The sequence below is a fragment of the Leptosomus discolor genome, chromosome 5 (assembly GCF_034619465.1).
Source record: "Leptosomus discolor isolate bLepDis1 chromosome 5, bLepDis1.hap2, whole genome shotgun sequence".
Taxonomy (NCBI): Eukaryota; Metazoa; Chordata; class Aves; order Leptosomiformes; family Leptosomidae; genus Leptosomus; species Leptosomus discolor.
The window spans coordinates 25,731,026-25,758,948 of record NC_141395.1 but is presented as its reverse complement, the minus strand read 5'-3'; the positions used below and the strand labels follow the sequence as shown (position 1 = coordinate 25,758,948).

Sequence of the window (27,923 nt, the reverse complement as noted above, 5' to 3'; positions counted from 1 at the left end):
ACTGCTGGCTGCTGCCACGGGCTGGGGGGGAGAAAGGTCAATGGCTGTGTTTGTACCTTCTCATTACGCCCACATCCTCAGGCTTGTGTCTAGTCCAGATTGCATCTATCAGTGCCACTATTGATAACCACTTTATGAATAACTGAACTTATCAAATTGCTCTTTGATGTTTTCAGTATTTGCTGAACTTCATTTAAGTACATAACATCAATGCCATTCATCGTCTTCAAACTGCTTTGAATATTACGCTGCTAAGCTAGCACTGACTGATGCAATAGCAACGCCAGATATCCACATGCTCAGAGTGTCCATGTCACTTATGGGAACAGAGCCAAGCCCTTCCAGCCCTCCCTGAAATGGGAGTAGCTTTATCGAGGCCCTGCCTTGAGACCATCCACTTGATATTTTACTTTGTAGACCTTGGGAGGTCAGCCACACAAGGACAAGCCATGTGCTATTGAACTGCAAAGTTGTGATAATCATTTGACATTCTTCAATCATTAGAAAACAGTTTATTTTTAAAATGTGATTTTTAAACAGAAAACATTTGTCACCTATTTCCTAATTTGATCTGAAGTTCTAGAACCATCAGCTTAAACTTTACATGATTACAGTCACATCACCAGGTTTTGTCCATCATCTTTTTGCATACACACAGCTTCATTGCTGTGATCAACATTTCTGTTTTATCCTTTAGAAGACTGCTATGATACTTTATAATAATATAATTATTAAACACATCACTGTAAAAGCTGTAATGTCCCCATAGGTGGGGGGGACTACTACACACCACCATGAAGGCAGAAATAGGCTGAATGTTATTCAAACAGGAATGTTATACTGGAATTTCTGAACAGTCAATTGAAATAAATTCAGCTTTATTCTGAATCAAAATGAAACACTCAAAGTTTCCCCTAAAAAGTTCAACACTTATTTTTCCAAAGTGCAAAAACAAATTCATAAATGAAACTTTTCACAGCATTTCAGTAGTGGTACATATTATTGCAACTTGTATTGGTAAATATTATAATATTAAAATATTGTAACCCACATATTTTTGAAACTGAATTTTTAATTTCAAACTGACAGCACTAGTATTTTTCAAAGACAGTATGGAAAACATTTTTGAAAATATCTTTGACCACCTCTGCTCTTGAGCACCACAGCAGACCTTAAAGCTGAACACAGCAACCACCTGCCAATTCTGGCCTCCATAAAGAGCCTAGAGAAAGACATCGATTTATGTTAAAGGTAATGTGGAATTCAGAGTCAGTGTGGGGACTACAAAACCATAAACAGTGAGCCTGTAGTATTTACACAGCTGTGAGTTCAGGTCCAACTTTTTATAAAGCTCATTTTAAACAAAGGGAACACTGATGGGATCTGGCTGTCATCCTGAGACAAGTATCTCATCACCCAAGATCTTCAAATTGAGACTATCTAGATCTAAGTAAAAATACTGCATTTTTATGCTGTTAATGGAATGGAAACAAATAAAATGCTTGACTGTCAGGTAGTTTTTTCCTTCCTACAAACAAGTACACAAAAGAATTTGGATCAATTGCTATAGTTCTACAGATCAAACCACATCATTAGTTCTCCTGTCCCCTGCATACTACAACTTTTGCAGTTTGAGTATCATGCATTGAGGAAACCGTGCTAACATAAGACAATTCAACAGCTCCTTCAAGCAAGATGCAATTTCAGCCATTTTAGCTTAAAGAGCATATAGGCTTCATAGCAATGATGCAGGTAACAGAGATACCTCTTCTGCTCACACATGGTGCATTCATGCACACAGAACTTTCAAGCAGATTCCAGGACCTGTAACAAGGAGGTTTTAAATGAGACATGCACAACAGCAGGAAACTATATACCTGTTGCAATAGCTTAATACAGCAGGTCTTTGAAATACGGGGAAGCTAAGACAAGGTATGCTCCTGTATCATACTGAGAGAACTTTCCAAGAGCAGTTGAACAAGGTGCCCTTGCTGCCCAAACAGGGATTACTGAGGTGAAATTTCTGCCCCAAGTAGGCTGGTGTTCGGATGTCGTTTTGCCCTTCCTTCACTGAAATTCACTCCTTTTCCCATTTTACTTTACACGGGACACAAAAGTAGAGCTTCTATTAGCATACATCTACAAATTCAATCTCATTTTTCTGCAAGTGCCACAGCCTTCATAACAGTTTTCCTTAGATAAGAGCTCACCTTCAAATTAAAATGAAGCAAAGATGACAAGTTATTAGAATACATGTTTAGTTTCAGCACAAAACCACATAATTGTTTAGGCCCATTTTCTTTTTATTAATAATATAAGGTTCTATAATCTCTTAACATTACAACTGAAGCTTTACAGTTAATCTCACACTAAAATGACAAACACTGTTTGGCTTTATTTGCAGAAAGTTAAATTACAACCTTGTTAAACATACATTTCCGAGACTGAGAAGCAATTTGTGTTTTCTGGATTTCAGTGCTAACGTATCCCTGCCTTTGAAATGTTGCTATGGAAGAACTATTTGGCCTGGCCTCTGTTCACAGCTGTAAGGCAAAGATGACATCTCTAAGTCAACCAATATACTGTCAGTCAAGTCAAGAAGAGACATGTTTTTCTTTGACTGTAAGATTTAGACCCTAGATCAGTTTCTAACGGATTTTGTTTTCCCCTCAAAATTTTTATAAAAGTCTCCCTAATATAAATACATTTTGCAGTCAAGCCACACTCACTCAGCACCTTCTCTCCTTCAAAGAGAGTAGAAGCTGTATAATTGGAAGTCATGACAAGCTTAAAAGTGTAACTTACATATGTCCAAAATAGTCAAACAAATAGAAAAAGTAATGTGTTATGCCAAGATATTCCATCTCTGAACAGGCTGCAGCTATGGGAAGTCTTTAGAAACTTGAGAATACAGAAGGAGCTGTGGTAGAAGACTTCAGTATCAGAGAAGGGAAGATTATTTTTTTTTAAATGGGTAATGATCTGTGGGTATCTAGGTCTCCTGAACTTGCATTACACTTTTCTCTATTTTCATTAGGAATTTAAACGTGAAATTAAAGACAGTCAGTAACACATGCATTTCAGCTGCAGTTTCACTAAGCTCTGACCAGTTCATAAGATAGAAAAATATTTAGGAAGGCAGCAATAGGGTGGCCATTAGAAAAAAAAACCCATCTATTACATTTGTAGTTAATCTCTTCCTCAAAGCTATCCAGTGACATTGCTTTGGGCTCCTTACAGCCTGTTATTTCACCTTCCCACAGGACAACTGACATGCAGTAAAAGTCTTCACTGCATTTTAAATCACCCCAGAAGCCATGTTACTAACGGAAAGTAAGAGGAGTTTTTGCCTGCGTAATTTCCATACAAAGAAGGGATGAGGAAACCATAGTCAGAAAATTAAAAATTGGGAAGGATGTCGTAGAGCTGTGTTCTGCTTAAAGTCAAAATCTTAAGAGACCAGTATTACTGAACTATGACTAGTGGTTTTAGTTCTATTTCTGCTGTCATTCTGCAAAAAGGCTTCACGTACTTTCCTTTGAAATTGATTCTTCATAGTTAGACATATACTTTCATTGAGGCACATAAACACCCTTCATATTCACCCTCTCCTACAAAGGCTTCTATTTCAGAGTGATACGAGTTACCAGCAAGACACCAGCTGTGGCCATGTAGTCACGATCACACACCATGCAAGCCGAGGAAGGCCCCTGCAAAAACATGTAGATTCACTTTGCTGGGACGCTACTGTGTACTTAAGGAACACTTAACCACAGTGAGAAGACTCAGTTTCCTAATGCGCTTATTGTAGTGGTTGCTGCTGATATATGAACTCTGGGGGCCAAAAACAAAAATAGAAGAGTAGATTTTTATGTTGAAGTGTTGTGAAAGAAAGACCATTTAAAACAAATCTAGCTGCATTGCAAATACCACATTAACATTGGTTTATGACTTGCAGATCATAAAAAGTTTTCCTTAAGTACCTTGACAGCATGCATTTTAAAGTGATGTTTTGAGTCTTCATGTTTTTTGATCATTTTAATTATAGATTTGAAATTAATCTTTAAACAAGTTCAGAGTTGTCCAATATGCAGTATTTTCAAGCATTTGATACTTTTTTGATATATTACCAAAACTGAGCACTAATTAGACAGTATTCTAAAACAGTTTAAAAACAAAACTGCAATTTTGTCTTTCTCCTCATTAAGGGCACTACCAATACAAAAGGTGTCCAAACTGACACTACGGAGCTGTGAAGCAGTTGGCTAGAGACAGTGTCCTCAAAGCATAGTCTGTATTTTTTCTATCTTATGCAATACATTAATTATCAAAAAGTTGGATAATTTTAAGAAAAGAACCCACCTTAAAAATGGATCATGAGTATTGACAAATACTTTGTTTGTTTTACTGATTAAGATTCAAGTATCAATGTAAAAATGCTTACTCTTATATGATACTGATCAAGAAAATATTTGATTTTAAGTTCAATGGACAATTAAAATTGTGGCTACTAGTGAAGTAAATGATTCATAAAGGCCATAGGAAACTGTACAAAACTAAAGTGGGAAATCTCACTTTCAGGATAATAGTATGTTTTCCACTTAAGTGTTTTATTAAACTGTTGAGACTGTTTCAAAAGACAGTGATGGGCAGTTTCATTTGAATAGCCAAAACTTTTTTTTTACTGAAAAAGATATTTTGCATCTCTGCAAAACAAACAGGAGCAAAACCCATACACACTAGGACTGAAGTACAGATGAACACAAAGTTTTCTTACAAACCTGTTTTCAACATACAGTGAGAAATGTCCATTGTACAAAACTTCTAGTGACTGACTACAATTAATTTAAGATTATCCCAGCAATGCAAATACAACTCAGAACAGCTCAATTGCTTAAGATTTTCCAATAGTACTACAGTGGGAGACTACCGAGTTTTTAGAAGTAGTTTGACTTACACTGTCTCTCTTGATCAAAGCCTACCTTTGTACTTTAAGCATTCGCTGATTACAAGTCTGTTACCTACTTAATCCTTCAGTACAGTGAAGTACTCCTTGGTGTTCTCTCATCTCTTAGCAGCTTTCCTTTAGCAAGAGGCTGGATTGAGCAGCTGCTTCTGTAGAAAACACTGTTGTCAGTTTTTGTTCTCCTTGCAGGGGATGCTTTAGTAAGAAACATCTGGCAGTACCCAGCACTGAATACACTGCCAGCTGCATTGCCTAACCAAACTTGGAAAACTAAATTTGCATTTCCTGGTTGGTAATACATTTTGTGCCCAGTGGGTTGTTTAAGTTTAAGAGCATCGTAAGTAAAAATACATAAACAGTAACAGTGATGTTTACACTTTATTGGGGGGAAGGGGGGTGGCAAAAATCAGTGTAAGTTACTAGTTTTTAAAGTTTAGTCTATGTTATATTTGATTACTGGGATATCAATACAATGAAAGTGGAGGAATTTCAACAATAATTTTTAAGAAGTTTCAGTACATCATGTTGTGCAGGGTTTTATAAAAGATTTTTGTTTCCGAAGATGTTATTGGGGTCCACATATTCCTTAACAGATCTCAGCATTCCCAGGCCAACATCAGAGATGCTCTCCTTCATCCAGCGCTTCCGCAATTTGCCTACTGGAAAAACAAAACCAAAGTGTTTCAATATATGGCAGGATTCTAGGACCCAATCAATCTTGTGACCATGAATGAATAAACACTGTGTGATAAATGCTTTTATTCAAAAATGAGAAATGTTTTTCTTTATTTGATTTATTGAGCCCACCAGACTATCAAGCTCATTAAGCTCAGCATACTCCCAGAGGAAGACTGTGTTCCACGCTGCCTACCTTCTTTAGAAACTATGAAATTTAGATGAATCTCAGGCTGAAATCACATGTTCTACTAAAATAGGGAATCTGTAATAAGTTTTTAAAAGCCACCAAACTAATTTTAAGTAGGAAATGGTAGAGGAGATTACTAAAAAGCAGAACCCCACACCTCTTGATTGCAAGAACTCAATAATCAAATGAACTTAAAACAGTATTGGCTTAAATAGCAAAAAAAAGTTTTCTAAGGAGAAGACTTAAAGCCTAGTTTTAAATCAAAATATCTTATTTCATTCAAAAACTTTTACACAGGCTGGTAATTACTCACACTGTTACACATGAGCTTAGTTTTCCCATGTAATATTCACGACATATACCAAATACAAAGCAAAGCTGAAACACCAGCCATTTAAGAACTTGATTCACTAAAGTCTCACAATACTCCTCTTAAATGGCCAAGTGTTCACATATAAATTAACCAAGTGATCAACCGTGATTTAACACATTATTCAAAATAAACATTTTTTTCATTAAACATGCTATAGCATTTAACTTGTCAGCCTGAAACACAATCCATTTGTCAGTATGATGCGATACAGTAAAGGTTTGAGCGACAGATGCTTTAAGAGTATCTGAAGCTAAATTCAAGCCACCTTTTGTGCCTTATTCTCAGGGTAACCATCAAACTGTCATCAGAATAATAAATTACAGAGACACCTCTGGAGAACAGAGTATATTTGTTTATACCTTAAGGAATACGAGCTAGTCACAATGACTGCAAAAGCAAATAATGTGAGAAAGAATGAAATTTGCAGTTTTCTAGAAAACAACTATTAGCAGTATGTCAAGAGCAAAAATCATAACTGAAGGACAAAAGAATTTGTCATGTGGTAGGAACTGTGGTTGTATTTTGCAGCCCAGCTCAAGAAAAAAGTCCCCATTTGTAAATATACCATCACTAGAATTTCACCATCTGAACAAGCTGATGTAGTTAAATTTTATCTGGGGAAACTTTAACACTACTGCTACAAAAAAAGTCACGGATGTGGCTTGACCATCACCTCGAGTCACTCACGCTGGCTCTTACACAAGCAGCTGAAGAACAGTCATTACCACTCTCAACCGTTATCTGTAATATAGTTTCAGTGAATGTGTCCTGTGGTTATGGATGTAATTGTCCTGAAAAGACTGCAAACAACTGCTCCAACAAGATGGAGCACATTAGAATCACAGCAGGATGCCCAACAGCTAGCATGCCTGCCTCTTTTACACCTCCAGTAATAATGCAATTCCACAAGGAACTGAACCACTGTCTGAGCAGCACCAAACAGTCATTGCATATTTAATGAAGTCGCTCACCAAGTGCTGGAAAACAGAAGGTGCTTGGAGTGCATCATTAGTTCTGTCAAAGTGATAATTTACACATCTATCTTGTCAAATTTTCTATGGTTTATACTTTTGCAATAATAAATCTAACATACATTTGATTAGTGAACTGGAAAGAAAAAAGCTGTACTACAGTTACAAGCAGTCCTTCACAAACATGTTCAATGAAAAGATTTTAACCCCTTGATAACAGCAGGTTAAGTCCCTACTCCTACTGTTCATGTCAGTAAGATATACATGGGTTTTTCAGCTACTCAAGTTTCCATATTAGAGTTAAAAAGTATTGAAGCAATCTTGCTCTTAGAATTATAAGCTGGGCCATCTGATTAAATGGAAAAATAGACCAAGTGAAGGAAAGGTTCTGTGCAGATGAGCACACCACTTAGAAAAACGATGTTTATATTTGTTTCACTTCAGGTTAGTGCTGCCCTATAAATATTCTGTTCCTCCTCCACAGGACGATCTCCAGAGGTCCCTTCCAACACCTAACATTCTGTTATTCTGTGTGATTCTGTGACAATCCAATTAGCTTCAAGGATGAGAATTGAAATGGAGGAAGAAAATGCCACAATAGTAAAAGATGTTACCATAAACATAAAAATAATTCCAAGTGGCAAAGCTGCTTAAATCCACTCTAAGCCTAGCCAAAGAACAGCTTTGGGCTCAAGGAAGCCTTAACTTCCCCAATAATAAAAGGTCTCAGTTAAGCTGACATTACCATGAACCAGCTTGCTATTTCTAGCCTAGAGAAAGCAGACCTTTTAGTTTTAGGCCTAGATGATGCTATTTATCTAGAACTGCCATGGAACAGCACAAAACCAGATTTTATCCAAGTATCCACCACTCATGGGCTCTCAGCCCAGTAATAGTTTTCTCAATTAAAAAATGAGATCGAATTCACCCGATTCTATATGCTACATCATAACATTATTAATGATTCTCAGATCAGCATAACATTGTATAATCCATTTGTAGTAGCTTAAGGAGTCACTACTTGTCAACTCAGCTATATGCACCATTACACACACAATCCTTGTTGCCTCAGATGGAAACAAACACAGCCCTTCTTGTATCATCTTCCTCTGAAGACACCTAATCTTGTATCTTAATTATCCAAGATGAAGTGTGGCAGAATTAGTTTTCAAGTTTTACAAGTGGCAAGTGCACTGTTCCTGAGGTGTGCTGAGCAGTCTAACATCTTAAAACATTCACTGCTAGGAAGCCAGAAGTCTTCAATCTGAAGCCCAGACTATTACATAGAGTGCAAACACCCTAGCATGACAAAGAGTCTACTTGACACCAAGTACTTCAGACCAGAAAGCCAAGAACTTTGCTCAGTAGCAACTCTCAAAGACAGTCGAACACTAATTTTATTTTTGCAGTATTTTCAAGTTTTATCATCATCTTAGTCCGTGTATGAAAGAAAAACAGAGAAGCTGGGTAAGTAACTTTTTCCCAGTTTCGATATATGCTGGCCCAGCCCTTAGCTGGTTTCATCAGGAAAAAAGTTGTTCATGCTTCCAGTGCCCTTTTAATCTGTTAGGGAATAAAATACACTTTGGTGAAGTGCAATCATACCCTATGCTGCTCCTGTAGAGCCCATCCTTTGAGGAAACCAACCAAGCAAACGTGCACTGACATTACATTCTATGCCAAAAGTGACAACAGTTTCCCACGTGCAAGGTTTTTCAGAGAAGTGCATTAGATGGACAGCACGCACCTGCTGGCCACAAAGATGATAAAACAGGAGTACAGCTCTCCTGGCTCTAAAGGCTACACTTGCTCATCTTTGAAAATGCATCTGGATGGCTGCAAAAAATCTGGCTGCTAAGGATAGAGTTAGCAAATGATAATTATTTTATTTCCTCACTTTTGGAATATGAAGTATTTTGGCACACATAAACATTCTTGTAAGGAAAGTTTTAATGTAGCTGATGAATCCCAGGAATAACTCTCACGCAGAACAGCTTTATAGCAACGTGTGGTCCCGGTGGAAATAGGCTCTAGTGGCACCGCACATGGCTCTAGACTTCCTCTGCTCCAGTCCTTCCAACTTTAAGAGGTAGTGACTCCAGAACAATAGCTTTGCAAAAGGAGAGGTAGTAACAGGTCATAAAGATGGGGCTCTTCCAGCTGTTGCATGCTCTTCCTGAAGCTGGTTGTCTTTACGGAAAGGATCTCTGCTTAACAGGTTATTACTCTTCCAGAGAGAACTCAGTCACACTGACAGAAGTCAGTGCATTAATCTAATACAGTGGTAGTGCTGGAGTATATTGGACCAGTGTGCCTGAAGTCCACCACATAATTAACACTTACCATCACTGTAAGATCTTGCACGTTTTCACTTGATATGTAAACAACTTCAGTACTTTCAAGTTCTGTGTCGATGAATCAGAAAGTCCTTTGCATTTATTTGGTGGAAAAGGCACTGAAGATGACTATTCTATTCAGACTTTCAACAGACCAAGGAGGAAAATACAACTGCATTATATTATTTCACATAAGGTTGCTCTGTCTGACAAACGTCACAGTTTAAACTCATTCTAATCAGTTGAGCAAGCTCTAGTTTTAAGATGAAAGTATGATCGGTCTCCAGTGCTTAACTTCAAGGTAAGAAGATATGTTTCCTTTACACAGGAAAAGATGATTCCACTTCCCCATAAGGGAATTTTAGAATTCCAGTTTTATAGTTAGCGTGGGTTAATTACTGCAGTGTATAGCTGAAGCCACAGCCTCTTAACGATGCCAAAGTATTGCAATGAATTGCAATGTCAAATATGCCATTGAATGCAAATAAGGTGTGGGGTTGGGCTTTTTTGTTAGTTTTTTTTGTTGTTTGGGGGATTGTTTGGGTGGGTTTTTTTTAATTTGTTTTGTTTTATTTGTTTTTAGGGTTGGGGTGATTGTTGTTTGTTTTCCTACATAAGATTCCAGGAAATTGATACTATACCTAAACCTGCGGAGCCTGGGCTACTTGGTTAACCTTTATTCTAGTCTGTCTTGGAAGTGGAAGAAAATTAGTTCTATTACATTAAATAGCTAAATAGGGGTATTTTCCTCAAACCCACAAGCTGATAATTATTTCCTTAAGTAACCAGTTTTAGTTAGAACATTCCCTGCAAGGGAAACCATCACTAATTTTTACAGTTCCTTAGTTTTACATGGGTAATACAGAAGGGATCAGGCCCAAAGCCAGCCAGCTCCTTTCTCATGCTGTAACTGCATAGAGGTTATAGTTGTATCTATACAACGGTCGTACCTACTGATACTTCCTCAGCATGCTATTTTGTGTATACAAAAAAGCATGTATTTTATAAAAAAAGCATGTACTTTATGAAACAGGAATTCAAGAATGCAAGATGTGACATCATACGTATGGTTTTAGGGCTTGCCCTAAATGAACAGAAGAATGACTTACCTAAACTTAAACTTGTATCCACAAGAAATTGTCATTCCTAATGCTGCTTTTTAAATTCTAAGTTTCTAGAAAGTAACTGTGGCTCTAGCAATCCTTATTTACATGGCTCTAAAATCTAAAGATACACAGTGGATCAATGATGTGTTCAAAGATGAGCACTACCCCTTTCTAAGTGTAAGCCATACTCTAGGCAAGATGAAAACTATAAATCAAGACTGTATAAGCTCATGTAGGAAATGAAGACAAGGAATGCTACAACTAGGTTATCTAATTCCTGAATACCTTTCAAATCTTACAAAGTCACAGATTATGTCCTATCATTAGTTAAAAGGGACAAAGAAGGTATAAGAAACCACTTCAAAGTAACACATTAAAAACTTTAAAACTACTAAAACTTTTCAGCAGTTTATTCACAACAAATTTAGCGAGAAACACATTTAGACAAGCCTGCCAGGATCACTAAAAAAAATTCTGATAACCTCCTCTCTGAGGATCAATTTCTGATGCACTAGAGAATGGCTGAATTCCCCGCGCATAAGAAGTGCCTATCTGATCAGCTATATATTTTAGGTGTGGTTTGTTTTGTTGTGTTTTTTTTTTGTTGGTTTTTTTTTTTTACAGTAATACATGTGTCTCAGATTCTTCCTAAATGTAAATTCCATTCATTAAAGAGTATTTAACACTTGATAATGTTTCTGATAACAAAGTAGGAAAACTGTTCCTGACACTCACCAATTAGATTTAAATATTTGAAAGTCAAGAGTGAGAAAGACTTCAAAGACAATTTGATTGAAGGACAAAGTCATTTAAGTTGCAATATCCTAGAAATTATATCCAGGTTTGTAAAACAAAAAATCTGTATATGCTACCCCAAATTACCCCAAAAGTAATTGTTACATTGAAAGGATAAATTCGTTACACAGATGTGTACTTCTGGTTTTGCTACAGCTTCTTGTGTCCATGAGATGCTTGCTGTACAAGGCTGGTATTGATACACTTCTGCAATTTCTTTGTTAGAATGCTGTTCTTGCATATTGCAAGATGTGATCTCTAATGTAATCCATTAACACATAAAAGTTATGCTTCTTACAAGTTTTAAGTCTCATTGGGGGGGAAATCTTCTCATAGTATTGCTACCTTTAGTGAGTCTTGCCTAAAAGTTACAGTATTTTTCATTAGCCTGGAGAGAGGGGAGAAGAGATATTGAGATTAAAATAGAATCCAAAGTAAAGTCTTTCTCAAGTTACTCTTCATAAAATTAAAAGTATCATGATTTCAGTTCTCACTGTAGATTGCAGCTATGTGTCTACCTGCAGTCATTACTTCTCCAAACGTAAAGCAATTTAGAGCTTTACACATCTCAAACTGTCATATGTGACCACTTCTTCACTCAAGGAGTGTATGAACATTGACTTAAGCAGGCTTTGTATTTCCTATAGCCTCAAGTCCCAGACTACATCTGTTTTCTTTGATACACAAAACCAGAGTTAAAATAGCTCCATTTATCACAGTGTGATTGCAGGCAGACAAACCAGCCTGTCTGTTTCCAGATAGTGAAAACAACTGTTATTAATCACAGTTACAAGACAAATACTAAAAGAAATTGCATCAGTATTTTCTTTTACCCCACACAATAGACCAGTCTCATACTGCTAAGAGTGACAAGGCCCGAAGGTCATACTATTAGGCTAATTCTCAGCAGCACATCTACTAAGCACTGGGGAAAAAAACAACCAATCTTGAATATCATACACAATGAACTGCCAGACAAAACCACTCAAAGCAGAAAATATTTGTCAGTGTAAGAGGCAGTCATGCATACAACGGGAGCACAAGAGTCTAACAGAAACCAAGATTTCCATATCTGTGAAGTCAGAAAGTTCAAGTGTGCAAGGGTTTGAAAATGCTATATTTTTTTTCTCTTGTTCAACATATGCTGTAAGCAAGGTTTCATATGGTGAGGGCAAATACACATCCAAACATGTGACAAGCTCCAGCTGCATGTGAGTTAATGGATGAAATGCTAATCACAGTAAAATACAGCTGCCACAGCAGGGGAGAACACAATAGTACATCAAGGGGGTAAATTCCACATCCTATGTGCGAGAATTGACCAGTCCACTATACCACCATATTAAAGACTTAATCAGAGCACAATAAGAGCATGTTAAACAATACTGAAACTGTTTTCACTCATGTAATCACCACCTACATATCTTTCAATATCCTGATACTGCTAAAGCGGCATCCATTTCAGTTTCTGTCACAAAGCTAGATGCCTGAAAACAGCCCTAGCTAAAGTTTCAAGTCCAGGAAGTCACCAACATGTTTTAAAGCACAGCTTCTGCCCTTCAGTTTTCCCCACAGAGCTGTATTAGAATTACAAATTTTTTATCTAGTTTTAAACCATTAGACTTCCTCTTTGCTCTTATTTGCGGCCAGACAAAGCCCCAAGAGAATAGAGAAGAAATGCATTAAGTTTAGCAGTTTCAAAATACTAGCTGCACAAATCAAACTGACTTCACAAGTCTTCCCGACATCTGAATTTACAGCATTATATAGGACACATGCAACCAAATTAGATCAGGTTGAATACGTGGGAAAAGCATATATAAAGCATCAGGTATATGAAGTATCACTTATACATAACATTGGTACTTTAGCTTAATATTAAATCACAAAATAGCTCACAAATAAGCTAGTAACTCAAGACAAGTTAACTTCCAAACTCTAAGAGAGGAAACTGAATAACCAGAAGTTAGCAGACAGCAAGCCAGTAATATCAATACTTAAATAATATCAATTATGCAACAAACGGTAGACTGCAACCTAGCCCAGTTTAAAGTCACCAGAGCTCTTATGCAGATACTTGCACTAAGTGTGCTGGCATTAGGGCTAACAGCGCTCACCTAGCCACAAGGGACACAAAACTGTCTTAAAACTGAGACTCCCATTTGAGGTCTTTGTAACTGAATATACCTCTGCACAAGGTTCAGTGGAAGTTCTTAAGACAAACTGATCAACTACATTTTCAGGTTCTCAGACAGCCTGCAGACTTCCTATCAAAGGTTTGAAGCTGGTGCTCATAAATACACCACACTGTGTGACTTGACATCAAGAAAACCAGGTCTAAGGACACTTCCCCTGAAAGTCTAGCAAAGGGGTGAACAGTTTCTAGAACAAATGCCAGGAGATTCCCTCCCCTTACCCCCTGTCATTTCAGTTAACGCCTACAAAACATTTTTCAAAGTTCTATTACAAACTATTTTATGTACTCATGAATATTTAGCAGTATCAAAGAGACTAAATAGTAGACTGAAAACATTACCTCCATGGTGATGCGACAGACTTCCTCCATTGGCAAGTATTTCTTCTCTAGCAGCCCTCTAAATTGGAAAGATAAGGTATTTATTCAACAGCAAATGCATTTATTCAACAGCAAATACACAAGACGTTTGTTTTTAGAAAAATGCTTGCTATCATACTCATTTACGCAGGTACATGAAGTTTCATACGTTATTAGGGTACACAATACAGGTAAGCATCTTAGTTCAAGTCTGCAGAAAAATGTAAGTAGGGATTTTCCAAATAAACATTATCAAAGACAAGACATTTCAAACGACACCTGCTATAACAAATCTATTATTCCAGAAGAGAATATTCAGGATTCACTTCCCCCTTGCTGAAACTAAAATAGCCCAGTGGCTGGGATGCTCATCTGGAGGATGGTTAAATGCCTACTGAAAAGGAAATCACAATAGAGAAGTTTGAAAACAGGCTCCCCAGACTGATTCAAGATCTTTATTTAAACCAGAGTTTAGACCCAGACCTCCTAGATTCTGGTCAAGGAAGTGAGGAATTTAAAACTGACCACCCTTTCATGGGTAAAATTTGTGGCAGAACACAAAATTTAGATTTTTATGTTAAGTATATGAACACTTTCAAGCTCTAGAAAGTTATTTTCCATCCAGCTCTGACTATGAATAGTCAGATAACTTAAAAGGCGTAGGAAAGAAAGCTTTCCTAAGCACAAGCATTAAATGTTTTTTCAAAAAGTGTATTTCTTTAGGAATAGTGTATATAACCATACCTATACAGTTAGAGAGTTTTTCAGTCTGCCATAGAGTGCATATACTTGGTTGGCAAACTCACTTTGTTAGGTTAAATTTAGTCACCTACAATGGAAGACATGCATCCAGCTGATCACACTGCTAATTCCAATAAACAGTACTAAGTATAAATAAGCACATATTCAGGGACATCAGCTTCTCCCCCTCTCCCTTAACTATTGTTCTTACATACATTACCTCAATTTGCTCATAGACATGAATAGGATCACTAATTCCTCTGTAGTTAAAGGCAAAGTAGAAGTAGACACATGCACCTGCATCATAAGTCTGTGTCACCCTGTTGAAGAGAACTGCATTACAACCAAAGCTTTATGGTATCAGGCTAGCCACTATGTGGCATTACACAATTCATAAGGTTACTTATTTTAATGGGTAGCATCTTTTTTTTAAATAGTCTTGTATCCTTTTTGCTCCTCCTTCATGAGTGACTCAATGCTATGGCTTTGAGAGTCAAAGCTCTTAAGTCATTACACTTGACTCATGCACATAAGCAAGAGCAAGTGTCAAGACTAATCAAGTGCTACTAATCCCTTGAATTACCCACTCTTACATGTAATCCACTTGCAGGTTAAAGAAGGTGATCAAGATTACTAGTGTTTGCAGTATCATCAGACACTTTACCTACTACCGAGCAAGTTTAATGACCTCTTCATTAGTTCTCTTAAAGATTCAAAAGAAATTATTTAGGTTGTTGCATGGCTTACCTGCAGGTGGAAAAAGGAGCAAACTGAACACCCTTTTCTTTGCATTCTCTTACTATCCTTTCCTTTACATTCCTACAAAGGTCCAAAACCCTGTAATGAAAACATTAAATATAAAATCTTAGTACATGATTTTATACAACTTCCTAAAAAACACAACTTCAGCATCAGTAATTTTTTTTTTTAAAAAGTACAATCTAGTAAAACAGAAGATTGCCTTCTAGAACCAGTTTTAACTAGCTTAGATTTTGTTCTAAGAATAGTCCTCACGAGGACTTTGCTAGCATTGCTTTTTCTGTACTTCTCCTGAATAGACAATTTACTCTGAAGCAGAGTATGTAATGAAAGATCTTTTCTATAAGGAATGAGTCAAAAGTGTTCAACAGAAAACAGAGGTTACCTACTTCTGTATGTCTTCACTTACTTTCTCAGCAAAACAGCCTCAAATTTTGGCAATACAGCTCACAGTAGAAAGTCTGAGAACTCTAAGGCCTTGTATACCTAATACCATACTGTTTGTATGTTGCAAGGCCAACACTGGAGATAGTCCAGCTGTGCACTAGTTTGCCAGCTTGAAATGTTATAGTTTTAATATGGCAATGAGCTATTAAACCTTGTCATAAGCCATACTTGTTTTGCTTTTATTATTTCTTTTTCCTTCTAGGGCAGACCCAGGTGCAGCCAAAGTACTAGAATAATTAAAAGAAATCACTGTTTTTCAAATGACCATTTTTTCAGTTATATGTTCTCCCATGAAGGTCTGCAGTGCTATACTGTACAATTCAGATTAAGACATTTTAAAGATTTAAAGCTACTTTACAGATTGACAAAAGTAATACATGAGAAATTTATCTGTTTAGTGATTAAGTAGAGCTAAATATTTTATGCAAGTACCATCAACCTGTCAGGAACAATGTAACTGATTGATTTATGGAAAATTACATAGTTCTTGTGAGCCAAAGTAGAAAAACAGTTTTGAAAAAATTTGGTTTTGTGAAGACAGTTTTAAATATTTTACTAAATTCTTGGATAAAAATTCATTCTCTCCTGAAATGAGGGAGAGGCAAAACAAATTGGTGACTAAGCAGTTAGCATACTTCAAAATCTGTAAAGCTAAAGTAAAATAAAGAGCAATTTTGCTTTAAAGTTGTCCTCAAATTTCTGCCACCCATTCAAGAGACCATGCCAGTTTTCAAAGCAGAGGCTGGAACTTACCACTGACACTCAATTCAATAGCAAGGATATAGGCTTGTCAGCTTAAGTCATCACACTTCGTACACTTTCGACTTTGCATTAAATACCGTAAAGCTTTAAATCAAATCACCTTAAGAGGTTTCTGGTGTACCAGATAGAAGCATCCAAAGTGATTTCATATATTAAACTCCATTGTCAAGTGTTTTCAATCATAGCTAACAGATAAAATAAGCTTAGGAAAAAGATCTTAAATCTTGGGTAAATCTTTTCAGTGTTCATTTCCCTGCATTACTAGGAAAATAAAAGATTATTTAAGTATATTTAAAACTTTTTTTTTGATCTTCACTATAAACTTTTCCGTTTGAAATACACTGCTGGTCCCACACATGTGGCTGCTCATCACACAATACAGTTATTGTCACCATTGTCCAGCTTCCTAAACTGGGCAATTTCAAGTCCTGAATTTGTTACAATAAGCTAACCTAAGTAGAAATATTACTGAATGCTTGTATACATTGCATTTACAAAATCCTGGCATGTAATTTACTAGGAACTTTAGCAAGAACACACAGGTGCAAGACTTGAGGCACATCAGGGAGCCTCCAATACACATAAGGCTTAAATTAAACTAAGTTCCCCCATGAGCAAGCATGAATTAGGAATAATTTGAACAAAATCAAGTACAAGTTTTAAGCAATTCTAAGGAATAATCACAGTTTACCTATCCCAAGGAACAGATGTCTCAAATGACTCTCCTATTACATAGTAATCCAGGCCCAGGTCCTAGTAAACAGAGAAAGGAAATGATCAGTAACATTCAGCATCAACATCTGGGATTCCAGTGTATGCTACCCAGTTAACAGTTGAGCAACATTTGTTAGTTTGTGTGAGAAAAACAGAAAGTCTATTTAGCAAAAATCTGTCCCAGTGACATTAGTTTATAATTATGGAAATAGTGTAACTCTTCAAAGACATGGATGACCAACACTGATGTCATGGCTATAGTGAGACAACTTGTCAGACTGTCAGTATGCCTACACTAACCAAATATTTGTATCACTGTAGCATCAAGCCAAGAGCTCCACTGTGCTAACCAACATAATACCTAGCAGAAATATTTATTTGGAACGTAATTCCTATCTAGGTAGAATAAAGACAAACATTTTGTCCATTTTACATATAGCCTGCTGAAATAAGGGAAATGCGATGATTCGTCCCTAACTATAAAAGCCAAATAAAAATCTAGCACTCAGGATGTGCATACTACTCTGAAGAAAAATCTCTCTTAAACAATAAGACTAAAATTCACAAGAACAGCTGCAGCAGTTAGGAATAAAGGTCCACTTGTCCTGGAATTCCGATTTAAACCATGGCCATAAGCAGATGTCCAAAGAGCAAGAGCTGAGTGAGCACATTAGTATTTCAAGTAGTCTCCCAGCCTTGGGCTACATTCAACCTCTAGATTTTTAAGTCTGATCTGGTTTATTTAGCAACTGCCAGTGGATTCTTCAACCTAATTTTCTCTACCCTTTATTAGAAACTATTTTTTTAACAAGCACATAAGTTAATGTTTTTACAGTGTTTTCCAGATGAAGTTACACAAGTAAACTTTAGTCAGAAATAAAAAACACATGACCCCTGGGAGAAGTCCAAGATATTGTCCAAGGCAACATGCATTTAGATTTCAGAGAAAGCATTTTCAAAGACATCTCTGTTTTGTTATATTAACAGAAGTTTCAGCAGGCAGACAAAAGTTGACCTACCCGAAGGTAAGCGATGACGAATGTCAGCATATATCCTCTCTGTCCGTTATCTTCTCCAGCTGCCAAGCCACTGCAATTAACAAGAATTTAATTAATTTTCCAGCAAAGTAGTCACCAGTTTCTAAAAAGAATGAAAAAAATAGTACTATGATTATCAAACATATGTGCAAGTTTAGCTGTGTCTATGCTGTGTTACAATGGCTGCAAACAGTAGAGTCTCTTCATTAGAAATGAGAAGCTACTTCATGCCTGCCACTTCAATGTATGTTTTCTGTTCCTTTGTAAGAGTAGAAAACAGTCTGTGGGACAGAAATTCACTGCATTCCCTTAACTAAACACAAACTCCTCTTTTAAACAAGCTGCTTGTATTTATGTGCTCAAATCAATTCTGTAAAGATTTAATATTACCCTTATATTTTTTGGCTTCCCCTTCTTAGTTAAATTAGAGTCTAGTATTGCAGAACAAGCAGTTTCCATGCCTATAAGCAATTACAAGGGCTAGTTCCTATTTTAATAACATCAACTCTATATTCAGTCATATTTATCAAAGGGAACATTCAGTAGCTAATTGATTATTGCCACTTCAAACTAGTAAATTGAGAACATATCCATACAGTAATCACTACAGAAATATGGTAATCCTATCTTTTCCTGGACAGTTAACTCCCAGCTTCGTATGAAAAACTTTGAAAAGCATACCCAAACTTGGTGGCAATATCATAGACTTGCTTTTCATGCTGAAGAACCTTCTCTCTGTCACCCTCAAAGAGCAAGGTAGCTACACACAGTATGTTGGGATCAAATCCTTTAAACTGCAAAGACAGAAAACTTTGCATTATGTCATAGCCTATATGGTAGAATACAAGAAACAAGTTTTCACTTTTCAAATACACAGCATGTGCTCTGGTTAGTAACTGTTGTTGCAACTAAGAGGAAAGGTTAGGAAAAAAAAACCCACATCTTTCAAGAATTTACTCCCCAAACAATCAAGTTTTCCCTTGACAGGACAAACACAAGCCCACTGACATAACAGAGGTTACCTGTCATTTTTTTTTTTGCCTGTTAAAAAGCAGGACATACATAATAGCTGTGTACCTATGCTGAAGAAAGAACAGGTCTTAAATGCTTTGAGCAATAGGGAGACATTTATATTCTATCAACTATTCCTGTATTAAAGCAGGAAGATGACTATGATGATCATAAATGTTAATGCTCTCAAAACAGTTGTATCAGCAGTGTGCCACAAATCTCTATGCTGGAGAAAGTACTATGAAACGAAAGTAACTTCTAAACTTGTGGCAGGGAGCATATCCCAGTGGAAATGAGGAGAGAACTATCGAAGGTTTGATAGTAATGCAGTGAGGCTGTCTGTATGGCTTTGTTTCAGGAGTTACAGTCAAAGGTTATATCTTTGCAACTGGTTCAAAAAGTAAGAGGCTTACTTATTTCCTACATACTGTTTTTTATTATTAATTAGCTCCAGTGAACTACCACTACTAAGCAGGTTCCAGATGGAATGGAGAGGAATAGAAAGTTGCAATAAAGTTTAATAACTTTTTGCAGTTTAAAAGGGTAAATTTATGATTTAGAACAACATATTCTTAGTATGTATATTGACCAGCAATTATTTTTTTAAAGCCTTTCCCTTTACACTGGCATTCACCTCTTCTAGTCTCTACTCTGCCTGTTATCTTGTTACTTAAGCATCAAACAAGGTTATATGAAGTTACATTAAATAGTCAAGAGATTCAAATTCATCCTTTATGTGCAACAGCTATGCTGAAAAAAAATCCCAGTTAGTTCCTATTCCTTTTATGATTCCCTTAACTGAATATATGAACTGTACTGGAAGTTAACTGATGGTACCAGGAGAAAAAAGGTCCAAAAAAAAAAACAGGTCCAAAAAACCAGCAAAGAGGCAAAGCATCTTGGGGAAGCTTAGTCATCCAGTCAATGGGCTCAAACCTGTATCGTGAGCCCCAGAGACATCCAAAGTAGCACCTGAAAAGGGTATTTCATCCTACCACCCCAACAAAACACCACTATGAAAACCACTGTGAAACATACCTTCCCAGGCAAAGGATATGTCTTACCGTTAGCTATGCTGGTTTTGTAGGATTACAATAAATAGAATGAACTATTGCTACTACAGTGATAAACTCCAAGGATAGGAAAAGGTGCATTAAGATGCTGTTTACAGTCCCTTCTTGTTCTAGGAACACTGGTATTTCATCTAGTATGAATCCTTTTGTCTATTCTGCCATCTTTCGGCTCTAATGCTCAGGTAACACCTCACAGTTCTAAGAGGCACTGGAGGAACTAGCTACAGTGTGAACTAGAAAAACAACACCTAGAGCATTCATCTGTCAGTGAACAGTCCCAAGCTATTCTCTTAAGTGGTATCAGTTAAACTATTCCGTTTAATAAAAGAAAGAAGTCTTAGTCTGATGCATTCTGTATTTTTATTTTTTTTTTTAAGGGAGCAATCCACAGAGGAAGTAAGCGTAAGATGGATTTGAGTATCTTGGCCCCAGTAGCACCTGCAATATCAGTCTCAGGGTCATTAAACTTGCTCTTTTCTGTACTCCTACCTCCCGTCCCAGCTGGGAGTTTCTCTGAAGTAGCAGTTGCTCACATACACTAGGGGACTGAGCCCTGACATAAGAGCTCCAGGTTAGTCACCAACCTGGAATCTCTGCATCAGTATTGCATAGCATCTCTCATTTCTCCACATGTTCCTTTTCTTTTCCCCCTGCACAGCTGGAAGAGTTGGAGTTGGCATACAACACCCCAGTAAATGATGCCTGTTGCTGACTACAGAAGCAGTATATTGCCAACAAGATCGCTGTCAGTTTGAAACAATCCTGTTGCCAAAACTTTTACTACTTTAGATATTCCTGCACTATAGCAGATCAGGGAGGGAAGGCAAAATTTCTGCGCTATCTCTAAACCTAATAGGTATTCCCTACTGAAAGAAGTCCCAAGACACACAGTATTTTCTACTTCAGTAGCACAAGAAAAAGCAGCAGAGTCAGCCCTAACCACTGTGTCTCAATGTTATTAGGTCAGAATGGAATGTTTACCTCCTCCTATCTAAGTTATCTAAATCCAGGATGATGCCGTTTTCTACATTTGAATATCCGTATTTGCTAGTTAGCCAATTTGGATGAAAAATCAGTAACAAGACAAATTTTACACAAAAGCATAGCCGAAATTATTTTAGCACCAGGTAATTTTGGATTAAAAAGCATATTCATTGAGAGGAGTTTCAGAAAGAGAAAAAAATTTATATAGGCAATTCAAGACTAGTATCTTGAGGGTCTCCCAAAATTCCCGTTCACTGTAACAGGGTAGCTCATGCCTTGACAAAATCTGAGAGAAGGAAAAAAAGACAGTAAAGTATTAGCCTCACTCCATCAGTATTAACTGATGATCAGTGGTCTGCAAGCTAGATAAACAGGTTCCAGTCTTGCTCTGTTGCTGACTCACTGTTAGACAAGGAACACTAATCTCATCTACAAATACAACCAGTAAGAACAACTCTCATGGAATAACCCCTCAAACAAGATAATCTCATTTTGGATTAAGCCACCTTGAGAAACTCAAGTTAACCATACTACAATGTAGGATCTGTTACACTCAAATTCAACTGCATTAGAGACAGTATACCAAAAAATCTTGAATCTCATTAATAACATGCAATGTTCCAAACAGCATTAAACCCCAAAAGTTACCTTTGTGATGTAGAATTTTTTCAGTCCGTCCAAAAATGATGTAAAAATGGAAGCAACTTGTGGTTTAAGAGCATGACCTTTGGCAAAAAGTGGAAAAAGTTGTGTTAAAGCAAACTGTGCTCTTGGAATTCCTACTTCAATGGGCAAATAAAAAATAGCTTGGTAGCCAAAAGTTGCAAGAATCACTTGGAACACTTCGCTTACAGCAATTAAAGAGACTTCTCTCTAACACATTTAGAAGATGATTTAGGAAAGTTTATTATTAATTTTTAAAAGGCATACATACAACTGTGCACAAATATTTCATTTGACAGTTTAAGGCTGCCCTAGTTTAGATCTTCACAAGTATACAGCACATGGAAAATTTAAAAGAGCACTTCATTAGTTTTTACACTACAGAACTAAGCAAAATCAGTGACCTTTTTTAAAGTTATGCCAAAACCACTGCAACCAATAGCCAAAAATGGTGCAAGTTAGGAGTTAAGCAATTTTTTCCTTAACAGTTATGTCACTTATGCAAAATTTTCTACATAAACCTAGTAATTGCTTCCTTAATCATATACAGGGAACTAAAATTACCAGGATATATAAATGGTGTCTTGGAGTCTGTTAAATTAACATCTCTGCCTCAGGACTGGGTTTAACTGAGATGAAAGTCTTTTACTGTTTGTTCCATTGTTTTCAGGCACAAGCAACTTCTGAACTCCCATTATTGCTTCACTTTAACAGTCTTGCATCTGGCCTACACGCTGTGAGCCCAATTCATAAAAAAGTTATGCACCATTTACATGATACTTCCTTCTAAAATACTTCACAAAGTATTTTCACCTGAATAAAGCATGAGCTTCAGTAATTGCTTCTTCTCCTTCCCTCTTCAGTAAAGAGGGACTCTCTCCCTGCAGATACGAACAAACCCTAAGGAGCACACCTCCAAGAACACTTAAATAAGCACACAAAAAAGCACTGGATAACAAAAGGATGCGAGTAAAGCACAATCTGTAAAATCTGTTGTATTTAAGCCTGCTTAATAATGAATACAAGAAAAAAAACAATCTATATTTACATACTTGAAACTATGTTTTGCAGGTGACTGTATAAGCTGCAACCTCAGATCAAAACTAAAAAGTAGAAGAATGATTTATTCAGTGTTGGATTTAAAGCTCATAATTGGTCAAACTTCTTCCCAACTAAAAAGAAAGAAAAATGCATCTGCCTTCTGTTGTACATGTTTGAAAGAAATAGTCTCAAACACAAAAGAGCAACCAAAGCAAGCCGCAAGGCTTGCTGGGCTCTCAGGTCTTACAAATCCCGATTTCCTTGGTTTGAAAAACAAAGTTCAACCTTCTCAACACCATGATATTAACGCTATTTGAAGTCAAGATTCATCACTGAGGCTTCTGCCCAAAAGAAGTTTCAGAAATCCTGACTTATCAAATGGTATTAAAATAGAGGTTTTCAAGGTCAGTCACACTTCACAGTTTCATCTTCTGGGTACAATCAAAAAACCATAGTCTCAGCAAGACCTTCAAGTTCTGCAAACTGCTAGCTTTTGGGTAGCGGAACTTCAGGTTTTCCTCAAGAGTGTCTTGAACCAGAACACACCTTTTGCCAAATTTCCTACAGTTTAAGATGACAGCTTTCCTTAAGAATTGCTCAAAAACGATTGCTCTGCACATGTGACATTGTCCTATTTAGGAATTTGAACTCGTTGAAATTTCATGAAATCTTTGTGTTCAGTAATCTTCTAGCAGCTTCACTGACTTTCTGTACTTCCTACAGCTTAATTCTATTTGCATACAGTTACAGCATCTACTACATCTGAGCTTCCTTTAAAAACAGACAGCTCACTCTGGACAATTATGTCATTGCCTTTCTCTCACACAAACAACCATTGCCACATCAGAATATCTTCAAAATCCTGCTACTTCGAAGGAATCTGTATACCATTTGTGATGTTTTTATGAAATTTAAAGGAATCAACTAACTTACCTTCCAAGTAAAGTGCCTACGTTCTGATTTTCTTTTTCATACCTGACTTCTCATTAGTACTCCTAGCAAGAAAATGTTTCAAGTACTGTATCGCAAAACTATCACCTCTGCTCCTTTACAGCAACATAGAGGAAGTGCCTATAGAATTTCAAACTCTGCAGTAGACTATGTGTCAAGAATAGAAAGGTAGCAAAAAAAACCCTCATGTATTTACATGCAGAGCATGGCTCTTTACTGACTGTTGTAGTTGATACTGTTTTCCAGAGACTAAGACAGGTTTCTGTTTCTGAAAGTACACATTACAGCACTATCTGGAGTTTGAGCTTTGAGTTCATTGTTTTGTCTAGTTTCGAGCAAAAGAATTACCACCTTAGACTTAAACTACTAAAAATCAAAGGCCTTGGAAACAGATATTGTCCAAGATCTATATACTTACCAAACTGAAACTGTGCATTGTCCACAAGGCGAATTGATGCAGGAGCACATCTCTTGGGGGCAAAGTTAGGGGAATAAGAGGGAGGAAGAACAGAATGTTTTGCTGAAATTCATTACAATCAAATTTTCACTTAAAATAGCATACAAGAAAGCACACTTTGATACCAAAGATCTATGGCCATCATCACTGAAAAGGCGTGACTATAAGCTTCTTTTTACTCGAACAGCAACACCTATTAAGTATGTCTAGATATAACACATTGAGAATTTTCAGTTTAACTTCAAGTCAACACAGGAATAGTCCAAAAAAAAACATCTTTGACCTTCAAATATCGAGAGTTTTTCAAAATTGCCATATGCACTAAAGATACCATACTTCATTAGAACATTGAGCTTATGTTGCTACGTAATCAAAGATACACAAACATTACAAATCCATTGAAAAAGTCTAATTGTTGTGGGTTAACCCTAGCAGGCAGCTAAGCATGACACAGGTGCTCACTCCCTCCCTCCCAAGGGAGGACAGGGGAGAAAATCCCAAGCACAAAAGCAGGAAAACTAATTGGTTGAGATGAAGACAGCTTGATAAGCAAAATGAAAAACACCCCACACCACCAGAGTGATGCAAAAAGCAATCAGTTACCACCAGCTGACCAATATCCTGCCAGTCCTCAAGCAATGGCAACTCCTTCCTCCAGTTTTACTTCTGACCATGATGTTATATGGTATGCAATATCCCTTTGGTCAATTTAGGTTAGCTGTCCCAGGTGTGTTCCCTCCCAGCCTCTTGTCTGCTCCCAGCCTACTTGCTAGTGGGAGGAGAGTGAGAAACAGAGAAAGCCTTGACACTGCGTAGACACTGTTCAGCAGTAGCTAAAGCATTGGTGTGCATTTGTTTGCTCACAAGTACAAAACATAGCACCACACAGGGCTATGAAAAAAATTAACTCTATCCCAGCCAGACCCAGTACACTAACGCTCTGCCATCAGATTGCAATTAAATCCATACCTAGACTCTGCACTATACAGAAATCGGAAAAACAGTAAGAACAGCTGCTTTCAATTAGCAAGCTTCTGGTCATACATGCTCCTACACAGTGTAATCTGTGATGGCCATGTCCAGTCATACTATGATGGCCAGAGGAATATGACAAAGCCTGAATTTTAGGCTATTCTTCATCTAATCACATGGATACGGAAGTACTCCTCTATCACCTGACTTGACATGTCCACCCTCCATCATGTCATTAAAATATACTTGTTCTTTCCTCCTATCGTGTGACCATGAAGAACTAAGATAGCTTACCAGGCAAGCTGTCAAAAGAAGGCTGGATGAGTGGTTTTAAATGAGACCAACCCACTCACAACCTGCAGACTGGTTATTCTTACATTAAAGTAGACCAATACAGACAAGAAACAGCTTTTTGGATAGCAATCATTGTCATTACTACCAAGATTGATGCAAGAGGCAACAGAACAGAGGAACAAGTAGTTCAGGCTCAAGTAAGTAGTGAAACAGCAGCAGCAGCAACTGAAGCTCAGAAACAGAGCAACACTAAGTGGCTAATAGCACCTTTTTTTCCTCTTCTAAGCCCATAGGTAGGGAAAAGACACTAGTTCCTTAATTAACTTAAAATGCTCATCAGCCATATGATTAAGCATTCCCAAACAGTCTGCTTAGGTACCTTTAACAGGAAGAACAAGCACTAGCAGTAGAAGCATGACAGAAGAACTGGCAAGTGCTGCTGACTAGCATATACATGTCATTCTCATACCAGTTTGAACATCTGGCTTGGAACATTAAGTCATTAATTTAGACCCATCACTGGAAAAATGTAAAGCTGTGTTTAGTTTGGCATTAATTAAAATGTTTCTGAAATTACTTCCCCAATTCAGGGTATATTCCACCATTCATAAAAATTATTTGCTACATCTTGCACAGAGCAAAGAAAAGTTAGTCTAAGTGAAGAAAGAGGCTAGTCAGTGTAAGATTTGCTTGGAAGCATAGCCATGAGGAAAAGGGTTACAGAGTTTGGATACCCATGTCTGCATTTTGCTACCTGAAACCACCTGATCACACTGTTCAGAAGGCTCTATTTAAATACTACAGTGTAAGCACAATTCCACCTCAAATATCCAGCTCACCTGAACATGCCACTGTACTTCATGAAGCGTTTTCTAAACAGGCCATACCCTTTCACTGCATGATTTTTGTTCCTTTGTCACTTCAGAGTCATAAATTCAACTGCCTTTTACTTGTATGCTGCAACTTAAGTCTTTTAAATCCTTTTACATAGTCCTGAATTAGTCTGAGGATAAAGCTCTCCATTGAAGGAGATGCATATCTCAGCACAGATAATTTGGCTTTGCAAGTAACTCCCACTGAAAAAAAGCCACCAGAAGGCACATCCACAATTTGGCTCAGAATATGAAGCAAATTCAGAACGTGCTCAATCCTCAATTGCATAATTTCTAAAAGCCTCATGGACAATATACACTTACATGGTTCATATGATCTCAAATCCTTGATTATCAATTCCAAGAAATACTAGAGCATCAACACACCCCTAGAGCTAGAATCTGTGTTCTTGAGTGAAGTCAACATCCTGCTTCCCTTTACCTGCTTTGCTACTTCCCTTAAGCAGGCCACCCCTCGTTCAAAGTTGGGGAAGACCACAGAGCCATATTTCTGGTATTCAGGGACAGGGCGAATCTTTATCGTAACTTCAGTAACCACTCCAAGGGTTCCTTCAGGAAAAAAACAAAAAAAAAAAACACACAAAAAAACAAACAAAAAACAAACCTGAGTAAGGTGTACTTCTTGCAAGTTACCCTACCCAACCTAACAACTGTTTACCAGGATGTTGTAAATTCACATAAATCAGAAATCCCAAAAATTCAGTATTGCAGTAGTAGGTGATTTATTCCTGATTATTCACGTGGTGAACTCTTACAAGATACCCTCTAAATCCCGATGCTCATTACCACACTTGTAGGCTAACTCCACAGATTTGTTTTAAGTACTTTTCAGAGCTGCATAACTTCAGAGTCCTAATTAAGGTCTCAGTGTACTATCTTAATGCAAGAAATTCATGCCTGCATAATGCCACCCATAGACATACTGGAAGCCATAGCATTAAAGATGGTCAAATCATCAAGCCATTACAGAAGCTGAATTAAGATGCAGTTACATGAAATTACTGTGTTTATACCTTCAGATCCCATAATGAAGTGATGGATATCAGGTCCTGTTGACATACGAGGTACTTGACAGTTTTTTTCTACTATTCCTCTAGGAGTTACCATTTTTATATGAATCACCTGTTTAAACAATATGCAATGACTATAAATACTAGC

At 37.1% G+C, this 27,923-nt stretch overlaps 1 protein-coding gene across 3 annotated transcripts in view; it reads right to left on the bottom strand.

Moving 5' to 3' along the window:
* Positions 1-922: 922 nt before the first annotated feature.
* AGPS (alkylglycerone phosphate synthase) overlaps positions 923-27,923 on the bottom strand; it is a 59,806-nt gene continuing 32,805 nt past the window's right edge. The window contains exons 10-21 of one of the 3 annotated variants that reach the window (XM_086464981.1): positions 27,779-27,887; positions 27,187-27,314; positions 24,568-24,619; positions 22,143-22,219; positions 19,108-19,220; positions 18,409-18,478; positions 17,367-17,428; positions 15,455-15,544; positions 14,928-15,027; positions 13,949-14,006; positions 5,486-5,625; positions 923-3,710 (exon numbers count right to left, since the gene is read on the bottom strand). In XM_086464981.1, the coding sequence (XP_086321107.1) occupies positions 5,504-5,625; positions 13,949-14,006; positions 14,928-15,027; positions 15,455-15,544; positions 17,367-17,428; positions 18,409-18,478; positions 19,108-19,220; positions 22,143-22,219; positions 24,568-24,619; positions 27,187-27,314; positions 27,779-27,887 (981 nt within the window). In that variant the 3' untranslated portion in view covers positions 923-3,710; positions 5,486-5,503. Of the gene's footprint in view, positions 3,711-4,591; positions 5,626-13,948; positions 14,007-14,927; positions 15,028-15,454; positions 15,545-17,366; positions 17,429-18,408; positions 18,479-19,107; positions 19,221-22,142; positions 22,220-24,567; positions 24,620-27,186; positions 27,315-27,778; positions 27,888-27,923 lie in introns of those variants that run through there. The other 2 variants (XM_086464980.1, XM_086464982.1) reach the window with 2 other exon arrangements.